General features: G+C 43.0%; 2 protein-coding genes across 3 annotated transcripts in view; one reads left to right on the plus strand and one right to left on the minus strand.

The window, feature by feature from the left end:
* The window catches only part of LOC116848197 (protein ABHD13), a 183,002-nt gene that overhangs the window by 49,697 nt on the left and 121,405 nt on the right, over positions 1-11,900 (minus strand). The window lies entirely within an intron of this gene.
* The window catches only part of LOC116848193 (host cell factor 1-like), a 30,885-nt gene that overhangs the window by 10,148 nt on the left and 8,837 nt on the right, over positions 1-11,900 (plus strand). For both annotated transcript variants that reach the window (XM_032824028.1, XM_032824029.1), the window contains exon 3: positions 3,935-4,092. In XM_032824028.1, coding sequence (XP_032679919.1) covers positions 3,935-4,092 — 158 coding nt within the window. The remainder of the gene's footprint in view (positions 1-3,934; positions 4,093-11,900) is intronic.

The following is an 11,900-nucleotide window of genomic DNA, read 5'->3' on the forward strand; positions in this document are numbered from 1 at the left end:
TATATATATATATATATATATATATATATATATATATATATATATATATATATAATAATTAGTTTATATCATACCATTACACCTGTGTGTGTTGCTTCTTAAAATAGGTCCTTATTCCTCTCCTTTTTTTTAACTTAGTGAGTCAGAATGCATTATCGAATCTTCAAACGTCGCGCTTAGGATTACGGCGTTGTCGCTATTTCGAGGACGCTATTTCCGAGGAAAATCCCAGAAACGTTGTCGCTATTTCCGAGGAAAATCCCGAATAATCGTCGAAGCGGCGCCGCTACACGGTATTCTTCGAGTGGCGCACAACGCCACGTTAATACGTGCCTCTCGCTTCTGACCGGCGTCCCACACCCTATCGCGCTCCGACGCACCCCATGGCATGAGGGTGCGCGGCGGAATTTGAACGGGGTTTCGTCGGTCTGATCAATAATGCACCGTTATTAAAGCCCACGTATATCAGGCAAATCCGCGGGCAATACTCCCACAATTACGCGGTGTTTCCACGGAGATCGGACGCGCACGTGAATTAATCGGCCGCCCCCATTCCCCCCGACGCTCCCGTAATCGTTGGCTTATGTACATGACAGGGAGAGATTTTCCTCCGACTGCTGTACCGGAGTTGCCGCTCCACATTGTCCTAAAAGCAGCCGGGTTCTAGTTTCGCCTACAGGCGATTAATCCCCGATCGTGTAATATCGTCCACCGAAAGAACGAACGAGAATTTTATCGCAGAACAGACTTTGATCGTTCAGACACAAGAGGGCTATAAATGTTAATGCCTCTCATAAGCGATCGCGTGAGCAAGCCGAGGCAATTGACGGAATCGAACATCGTGTATAGAATGAGGAATTGATGATCTCGTTATGATTTATAGTTATTTTCAACGGCAACTATATTTGATTCCATCACTTTATGACCTTTCTTACTATTAGATAGATGCAGCGGATTTGTCGTCCTTTTATTAAATTCTTGTGAGAAAATTGAGTATTAAAGATAAAGAAGGGAAACAGGGAATTCTATTTAAATGTATAAATGTTGTTCATTTTGTTGATAAAAAATTATTAATCCTTCAAAATTGAACAATTTCATTCTCAATTCTATATAGCAGCACGATAAACCTTTTACACCAATTTAATACTTCACGCACTCACACCCTCATATCCCTCCGAACTACTTTATACATTCATTACCTCGTGCCTTCATTACATCGGCGAAACTCTCGACCCGAGAATATCGTTCCATCATGCATCTTGGCTGCATATTAAAAAGCCGCGGAAGGGTTGACGCGCTCTATTTTCGGGGGTGTGCGATCGTCGAGGGTCTCCCGCAACGAAAGACTCGCTCGGTCGAGCGGCTCGATCTTGCAAAAATATTGTGATAACTCGAGGAACCGCGGGAGAGCACTCCAGCGTTCGTTGCGCCCTCTCTTCCATCGGCCGCAACACTCGAGAGCGAACGACAATAGGGGGCGATTCCCGGAAGTGCTTCGAGAGGGCAGATTTTTAACTGGTATGCGGAGAGCAAGAAAAAATTATCGATACAACGAAATTAATAGTCGTTCCTCTCTCTCTCTCTCTCTCGTTTTTCCTCTTTAGCTTCTCGAGAAGAGCCTCTCTACCTTCGTTCGTGAGAATGCCGCGCATAAAACGCCCTCGTTATTCACGCTTGTGTCACGAAGGCACTTATCGAGACACAGCCTCCTCGAGTGGCTAAATTGTTTACCGGGCACGTATAAGCTCTCCTTCGGGCGAAAATAGCGGGTCTGCCGCGCGAGCGAACGTGCCGCACGGTTTTGCGCTCTTAGATAAAAGAAGGCATTGTCTCATCACCAACATGATATGACACGTGCGCGTAATCAATGTCGGGCATCTATGCAACTTCCCTCGAGCGGTATTGAGAACTCGAGCAAGTGCTTCCCAGCCGGCGCGTTATAAGCTCTTCACAAAACTTTCGCGAACCTCTCGAGCACGTCTCTCTCTTTCTCTTTCACATTCAGGCGAGAAGCCAGCCAGCCAGCGTCGCGCGGATATCGTCAAATTGGACGGTGGACGTCGCGTCGGTCGGCGCGACGTTGGATCTCCGCGAATGTCGTACACAACATCGCGTCCCTCCCTTATTTACGGGTGTTTCCCCTTCGAGTAGTCCCGGCTGAATAAAAAGCACCCGACGGAAGGGGGTGTAGAGAACGGAGGGATGGAGGGATGGATGGCGCGACGTGAAGACCCGAAATCAGGGGCGTGGTTGCGGACAGTAATGGGCAAAAATATCCTTAATAATCTTATTGAGAAATTATCAAGGAGTAAATTGGAAATTATACTGAAATTAAGAAAAAAACTAAGAAAAATGTATTATATCAGCGACTATAATCCTCGGAAAAATAATTATAATTATTTTCGAAAACCATTTTGGTATAATAAGTGCTACTACTCTCTTAAAATGAATCAATAAACATCACTGAAAACAGTGGATATACACTGATTGTAGTTATAAGTATAGCACTGAAAGTGCTCAGTGCTATATTCATAATTGATATCAGTGACTATTCACTGATTCACTTTAAGAGAGTATGGTACAGATAAATGATAACAACTTTATTGTGCACATTGATACTGCTATCTTTTTGTCGAAGAAACAAAGAAATAATATTGGCTCCGAAAATTATTATAATCTTAGCAAAATTACTATTGGCCTTTTTATCAATTGATTCTTCAGTTAGATGCATTTCCTTTCACAGTCCATAAAATATAAGATGTGTAAGTTAAAAAATGTAGCGAAATTTTCGATTACATTTACAGGATGGAAATATTTTCCGTGCTAGCGACCTGAATGAAAATATATTGCGAAGAGGCAAAATCAATTCAGTGGATAAAAACAGCCAAAGGAATAGAAGGGAAGGAGAGGGATTGGAAGAAATAATAATTGGCCTGCGGCAATATATTTCTAGGAGCACTCCGCTACCCGCTCGGCTAATACATGAGCGGAATATTTACTCTCGCCCAATATGACACAAATTTATGCGCTTCCCAGTCACCGAACTCTCCTTCCGCGCCTTTATACTCTCCGGTTAGGGAGAGAACGCGCGCGCCTCCGCGACTTCCTTTTCACGATAGTTCGGAAGGGCGGCCCGGACGTCTGTTTTATTAAAGAGCCGCGTAAGATGAAGTCGGATTTTTAATATTCTTCCGGGGTGAATTTTTATCATAACCGATTCAACGAAGCCGCGAGATTCAGATTTTTGTTGCCTTCACGCTCCCTTCCCTCGTTCGTTCCCGTTTTGTCAATCCTCTCTGGAATTCCCCTGGACAAATCTCAAGTGAACGATATTCGAGAGACCTTTCGTCGATTGTCGCGCAAAAGCTCGATGCAATACGCCGAGAAGAATCTCTGACTATTTCGGGGAATAGGGGTGGACCCCAATCAGATCCCAGAAAATTTTCTAGGCGAGCTCTCGATGGAAATTCACCTAAATAAATTTCAAGCGAAGAATGCTCGCGCAAATCACGTCGATCATTATGTGGAAACTCGGCCGAACGCGATATTTATGAGCTACAACACGCGAGAATTCGTAATTGCGAGCCGCACAGTGTGCAAAAAGCATATCGCGGAGTCCTTCTTAGATGTTGAAAAGTGGTCTCACGTTCTTTGACCGGGAACTGGGACGTAGTGTGCACGTCGCCGTGGCGCCGAAGCCGAGCTGCATTAAAATGCAACGCGGACGCATTAGAAAAATTCGCGTATCGCCGTTCTGCCTCTCTTTCTGTGTTCGTATACATGTGTGTGTGTGTGTGTGTGTGTTTCGTATTCGAACAAGTGCGCGCTTACGCTCACCGTAATAACCGCTCACTTACAGCCCGGTAGATAAGAGCGTCGGATTACATTCACCTGACGCCGTGACGAGCCAACCCTCCCTTTGTTTTACTTTCAGCGGAGAGCAAATGGGAGGAACTGCATCCGGAGGGTGAGAGACCGCCGGCGCTTCAGGAACACAGCGCGGTAGCCTACAAGGATTGTCTCTACGTTTTCGGGGGCGAGTTGGGCTTCTCCGCCGGCACGGAAACGCCGCTCTGGGTCTACAATGTTAAGGTAACGCGGAAGATTACACAATAGCTTCTTTATCACAAAACACATATTTACATAAAGGAAAATACAATTGCGTTAAACAAATGCTTTGGTTCTGGATAACGTTAATCGTGACAACGCTAATTGGTCAACTGCGAAGAATGGATAAAGAGCGATAATAAGATGTGAGGAAACATAAAAACTACGAACGAAGTTAGCGTTGGTGAAACTAACAAATCGAAAATCGATGCGTACGAGTATAAGAATGAAAAAAGGAGCATATGGTCCCATTAAAAAGAAACACATCCCTGACTCCGTGTAGCGGAGTACAAAAATATCCAGTTTATTCTGACAGCGCTAAAATCGACGTCGCGACGGACAGCGCGACGAAGCGACTAAACAAAAATGAAAAACGAGAGTTTACTCCTAACGACTTTCCCCCTGCGGCGCGACCAGCCGGGGTGCCGGGGTGTCTACTCTCTTCTCCTCTCGTCGGCGCGACGGAGGACGGGAAAACGGGAAGAGACGGAGGAATCGTACCCTCGAGAAGGCGCTTGATCGATAGCGACGTCATCGGCCGCGAGTTTTACACGGCGGCGCGACAACCTCTCCCGCACCCCCGCGTGGCTCGTTGTCCGACCCGTCGCAGCGGGGTGGTTTCGGCAAGCGGGTGACAAGCTACCGGCGAGGGCGAGCGTGACGCGCAACCGAGGCCTATCTGGCCAATAATAGCGACTGGCGGTGGATCGAGGACGCGTGGAAAGCGACGGAAGCTCATATAGTGTTATCCCGCGCGCTGTTCGTCGCACCAACGGTATCAAGCTCTCCTTGGGGAGAATAATAAGCGCGACGCGAAACGAGCAACGACATCGGGGGCCGCAGACGATGAAAATAGAGAGGGGGAAAGAGAGAAAGAGAGAGAGAGAGAGAGAGAGACGTCTCGCGTGCGCCAAATCAATCCTCCGAAATAAGCGAGGAGGCTCAGGCAGAAAGCTCGGAGATATAGCCACAGCATATAAACTAGTGACAACTCGGTTACTGACATCGACCAAACTGAATGGCAGATAACATTTGTCAGAATAATTTGTCGAATCTCGTTTATCGACCCTATTAGGACGGACATGTTGTGATGACTTCGACTGACTACGACAACGAGAGAAACCCGACTGGATCCCGATCAGGTTGATTCCAATTAGTCTGGTTTGTATATAAGGCGACGTTATCATGGATTCTAATTACTAGGCAGATTCTGATTTCCATGTTATGTTGTACAGTTAGCTGACTAAGCATAACTTAGTATGCAGCAAATTTTCCTCGATGAATTTTGCAATGTACTTCATATCCAATACGGAAAAGGCGTATCTTGAGGATTACTAGAAGACAAATACTCCTTTTAAATACAGAATGCGTTTCACGAAATTCAGTGAGGAAAAACGTTGCTACACTTAATCAGGCGACTTATCAAGACTTGATACCATTATTTTATATAAACCAGATAACTAACTAAGATCAATTTGATCAAGATCGTACGATAAATTTCTAATTGGGAATTTTCAATGGAGAAAACTGAGAAAATAACAGAGAGAGAGAGAGAGAGAAAGAGAAAGAGAGAGAATGAGGTAGAGAAAAACAAATATATAAACGGGAAAAACAGTATGTTTAGCTTATATATAAATCTGTGTAGATTCAATATTGAATTTGGTTAGCACTACCAAATTTATGTGTGACCCAGCCAAATTGTTTTTCTCATGTAAAAATCTTCTACAGAGAGCGATAAAGATCGATAGAGCAAAATAAAGAAGAAACAAATAAAAGGAAACCTTTAATGGCGGACAACAGAGAATAATCATTTCATCTTGGCTCAAAAAGTACATGATTTCAATTATTGCTACATCATTACATTGCCATAAGAATGATTACTACAGCTGCCAAATATGTTTAAACATTTATAAACATTTAATTGTCCATTCCTGAATTGGCTTACGCCTTGACTGTGCACTCACGGTGCCCTCTGAATGCCGACAGTCTCTCAGCTGGGCACGGCCCTGTTATCTGCCGATCACGTTGTGTAAGCGGCTGATAGATCGCGACTCATGCTTTCGCGCCGTCTGCTGTACTATAAAGGTGCAACATCACTGTGACCTACCCAGAGCAATACTCGTCTCGACCCGAAGAGGCTCCGTGTCCCGCATAGAAAATTTTTCAAAATCTAAATGGAATCAAGCCCCAATTTCTCAAAATAATTATCGGTTCTAGTTAAAAATATAATGTTTCCAACATGTGCGCTGTATGTGGGAGAATTATGGGACATTTCTATACGAGACATACTGCAGTAAAGTATCGTTCGCACACATGTGGCTTTCAATTCTTCGTCTCGACACACATACGCTCACGATCCCTCATTCCAGACTCTGGCACTGATGAACCGATCTACGCGGGACGAGAAGCCGTTATAAATTATCATCTCAGCTCTCTGAGCTAAAATGAGGAATTATCATTTTAGCTCTCCGGCCTGAAACGACAATATCTCAGCTTCGCGAGAACTAAGATGGAATTAACACCTCAGTTCTCCGTGCTAAGAGGTGATTATCATTTCAACTCGCCGAGTTGCTGATAAAACCGCCTCTGTTGATAATTTTTTCATAAACAAAGATCTAGAGATACCTAACCCTTCTGGAGGTTAATCAAGAGGATGTTCTCGACAACATCATGACTTATGTCAAGTCCAAAGGCATTGGAGCTGTGTACATTGAAAGGAATAATTATTTAGATGAATAAGAATCTTTGGAAGATAACGATAAGGAAAGAGCCTGACGCGATCAGATGGTAATTTTGTATCGCATGGATACAAAATGGAGGAGTTTCAAGGCGTCTCCCCTTGCACTGAAAGGTACACCTGAAATGTAAGGGCAAGGGAAAGGCATCGGCGCGTGATATTGTCAATCAACCTCGGCGTAGTCGTCCAATATTGCCCTACGTCTCGTTTACCGAATCGAGAGGGTCCCAAGCCCTCCTTCTCTTTCCTTGCAATCGCTGGAACGTCTATAGCCCCGGCTGCCCCCGGAGGCTACTACCTAATCAGATCGCACGGATCGTCTTTAACGAGATTGCAATAACGAATTCAGCTCAAAAATCTAGACGAGACGAGTTTACTTTGCGCGGGAGTTCTACGAGCGGCGATTGACGGATATTTCGCGGATTTTCCGAGTCGAGGGTGGAAACGAGCGTGCATTCGATTCAACACTGATCTGTGTGTTTGTTTTCTTGTTTCCTTCTCTTTATAAAATGTACGAGTCATTGACGGGTGCTTCGCGTCCTGACCGTGCCACGTCAAGTTCGCTTTCTGCTCGAAAAGTCGGCTTCTCCCTCTTGACGTTGATATGAACGCAACCGTGGGAGAGGCTATTCTAGTAGCTGGAAGAAAATCAACGTAACGCTCCATTTGTGTCACGAAAGCATGACGGGAGTGCATTGACATCGACGATGACGAATGAGGTCTCTCCCCAGCGGAGCGTGTTCGAGTTTGCCGCAGCTACTTTACCGACTTGAAGTTTTCATTCTGCAGCAACTTTACGAATACGGTCAATTCTAACACGAAAATCGCAGTAATAATATGCGTATGAGGTTATTATCACTAACACTAGTAGAATTTTATACAAAAAGATTTTCTCTGCCATAACTTCCAGTATAGAAAATATTTTGAGACCTAATTGTAATTCAGTTCGATTAATCACAGGTTCTAGATGGGATAAATTTATGCAGGTTCTGGTTAGAAATGTAGTGTTTTAAACATGCGAATCTAAATGAGAAACCTAGACAAATTCCACTTAGTCATTCCCAACGTTTCTCCAAAGATTTTTCCTGGTTTATATTTTAAACTAAAATAGAGTAAAGTATATGAAACACCCGAAGTCCCACATAGAAATTTCTTAGTATTTTCCTAAGCGCAAGTCAGATTCCAGTTAGAATGCCCAACTTTGTCCTAAAATAGATTATCCCATTCTTGTTCCAAACATGGGTTCTCTGTCTAGAATCGGGACAAAAGTATTAAGAAAACTCGAGCTCTTTGAAATATTTTCTGCATTAGTTTCATTAATACAATAAAGACAAATATTTTTTTCTGACTTACATTATTCCATGTTAAAGCGTAAAATAATATATTTATTTTTTATATGTAATATAAATATACATTTGTATATCTGAGAATAATTTGACGATTTCATACATTTATAAGTCGGAAGAATTTGTTGGGTATTAATATATATTTTTGACTTTCCTAGCTTGAACATCAATATATAATTTCTTCACAATGATCTTCTTCGCAAACACTTTGAATATTTACAAGTATGCGTATGTACACATACTTGTAACGAGTAAATACTCAAAGTGTTTCATATATCTTGCTGAATTTTAGTTTAAAATGTAAATCACGAAAAATCTTTGGGAAAACGTTGAAATAACCAAATGGAATTTATCTTGATTTTCCACTTAGATTCACATGTTTAAAACATTACACTTTTACTCAGAGTCTGCATAAATTTCCCATCTGGAACCTTTGATTATCGTGGAAAATCAGACTGGGTCCCAATCAAGTCTTAAAGTATTTTCTATGCGGGGTATTAAAAAAGTTTTTAAATATCTCGAGTTTTTTTAATTTCCTGTTTCGATTCTAGATAGAGAACCCATGTTTGGACAAGAATGGAATTCCCAATTGGGGTATCGTAGTGGGATAATATATTTTGGGACAAAGTTGGGCACTCTGATTCTAACCTGCACTTAGGGAAAAATATTAAGAAATTTCTATGCGGGTAATTGTTTCTTTATGTATGATTATAGTTACTGATGTTTTTCTCAGTATGGCATGTGTTATATCCCTAGTTTTTTCTCCGAGGCTCTCTAGGTTTGACAAGGTTTGCGGGGTAGAATCAAAATTTCGACTTGGCTTCGAGGTCCGACGGCACGATTGGATTGTGATCGATCGGGCAGTGTGCAGTCGCGGTATCAGGTCGCGGATTAATTTCGGCTCAGTCGATGATATCCCGAGCAATTACCAGTCAGTAGATAACACACGCAGCCTTTCCAAAATGGATTTACGCGAATCCCATCATCCCCGACATTTCGATCGATCAGTCGATCGAACATGACGCGTGGTTTCGGAAATTATCTCGGTCCTCGTTCGCGACACGAACAGCTGAGGGAACGTATTTCTCGTGCATTTCCGCGCTAGAGGCAACGAAAAATATGACAAATGTATCTCGGATATCGTTCACCGGAGGGGAATCGCGCGAGGTATCGCGGTGATCGTTATTTGCTGTCGTGGCGCCAACGTTAACATTCGCTGACGCACCCTTCTAATTTCATGCAATATTCAGCGGCGGAGCATCTTTCGCGTGAGCCTCGAGAGCAATTTAAGTCGAGGGTAGTTTTTGGCAACAGCTGGTGTTAACAGGCTTTCTCTCCGATTCCCGCGTATCCTGTCTGCGAGCCGGACGAGGCCCCGTTCTCCCTAGGGCGAGTTGCCACGTGAGAGTGCGTGTGGACATTAAAAATTGACAAAGCCGCGGTAAGGGCGGGTGAGAATGAGAAACATCACGTGTCATCAATTCAGCCGCTATTCTTCTCCCTTTCACGCGAATACCATGAGAAACGAAGAGGTGTTGCAATTCGATCGGCACTGTTACGTTAATGCGGGGATAGCACGATGAGCATTGAAAGAGGACCTTAGCATCTTGAAGACTTGTAACAGATTTCAAATTACGACCCGAGAGTCGCGCATTTTTGCAGACTCGCGCACCGTGCTCAGCGGTTTTACATTGTGCGGCTTGAAACACGGCTGAGGCACAGGAGTAGATAAAGAACGTGTCGGCCGGTCGGTCGCACACCGATTTCCCTTCGTCAGCAACGGCGGCGGCCGGTTATCTCTTTCACTCGATAGGTTTCATTTGCCCCGACCACATGATTCTGACAAGCTCTTTTGCATGGAGATTTTTACGTCTGCGGGAGTATCGATCGCGAGAACCGACCGGCCGTCTGCTCTCTTCTCCTTTCTTTCAGAATCTACTTTATTATGGTCTAGGATAAATCCTGCAAGAACAGCTAATTAACACTATTACAATTAACACAATTAACATAAAGTAATGGGTGCTTCTGGTCTGTAACAAATAAGATTGCAGGATACGCTGACAAGCTCTTTTGCATGAAGATTTTTACATCTGCGGGAGTATCGATCGCGATCTCCTTTCTTTCAGAATACAATCTACTTTATTATGCTCTAGGATAAATCCTGCAAGAGCAGCTAATTAACACAATTAACATAAAGGATGTTTCTGGTCTGTATCAAACAACATTGCAGGATACACGAGTGAAAAACGCGCAAATGTACAGTTACGCGCATTAATGGCGTGCCCTCTGAGTGTAGAAAGTAAAGTGCGCACCATCTCTAGACTCCCGACGTATCTATCAATCTATAAGCGTGCATGTCAACGCCCTTCTACGCTCAGGAAGGACACTATTAATGCATCTTATTATACACTTCGTAAGTCGTAACTAATATTGGGTCTTTATCGGTTTTCTTTGACTAAAGTAATCGGCAAATGATTTTGTGATATGAATTGTCATACCACAAAATCACAAATAATTTTATCGATTGACGAAATAAATTTTTAATCAAACCTTGATGTGATTAATTATACATTAATTAATAATTTATTTAATCTTTACTGAACATAACATCGTTCTCATCGTGAGATGGAGGATGTTTTTTGCGCGATAACACGGCTTGTTTCGAAGATTCAACGACCCGCAGATGTGATCTAAGGCCGGTTCTACATTAGTTGTAGATCGCAAGATCGTAAGAAAATTTATCAATCATAGTCGATCGTTCTTTTTATGATCAAAGAAGAATTGACTGTGATTGGTCAATTTTCTTGTGACCTTGCAACTAATGTAGAACGACTCTAAGAGAGAAACCACATTCAAACAATGGGAGAAAAACGGTAGTCGCGAATTCTCTCGAACGCGCGTCTCGAGATTTTTTTTTTTTGACCGCCGCCGTGGTTACCATGGTTACTCCCAGTCCATTTGTTTTTAATTACTGGACCGTGAAGTCGAAACGGGTATCCCCTCCTCTGTGCGTTCGCCGCGTGTATTATTGAAATCCGCGTTACGAATGCGTCAGACCGACCCGATTGGTTAAGCCGCAGGGGTTGCTCGCTCGCTCTCACCCTACCTGTCTCGTGCGTCCCTATCGCTTCCACTTTTCCCGCTGTATTTCGTTAAAACGCTGTCTCGCTTGCAACGAACAGATGGCGAGGGAGAAGGTAACCGTCGTGGTTACCTATGGGGTATATCTCTCGTCTTTTTTTATTTCTCTCTCTTTCTCTCTTTACGCTTTTAATTTTTCGAGACGCCATCCGTTGAGATCTGCGAGTTGAGATGCGTTTCGCCGTCTTTTTGAATAATGAATAAGAATTTCAACGAACGAAACTGAATTACTGTTCCATTTGAATCTCCTCGCTTAAATTACACACAACATCCCCTTTCTACTTATCATTTTTTAATGAAGGATTTTTCAGCCAACTTGGAGGTGAATTTTCCTCGACGAAAATACACAAACTTTAATCCTCTAAATACACAAACTTTAAATCCTCTAATATCATGCTAAAAGTATAGCATCCTGTATCACATATTTCTCATTTAAATAACTCGTTTAAATATATATAATTTTACGTTTATTACTCATCAACAAAAATCTGCTCGTCAATAAAGCGGTCTCTCTCTCTCTCTCTCTCTCTCTCTCTCTCTCTCTCTCTCTCTCTCTCTCTCTCTCTCTC

Source organism: Odontomachus brunneus, unplaced genomic scaffold (genome assembly GCF_010583005.1).
Source record: "Odontomachus brunneus isolate Ranch 3 - 2012 unplaced genomic scaffold, Obru_v1 Obru_scaffold_091, whole genome shotgun sequence".
Lineage (NCBI taxonomy): Eukaryota > Metazoa > Arthropoda > Insecta > Hymenoptera > Formicidae > Odontomachus > Odontomachus brunneus.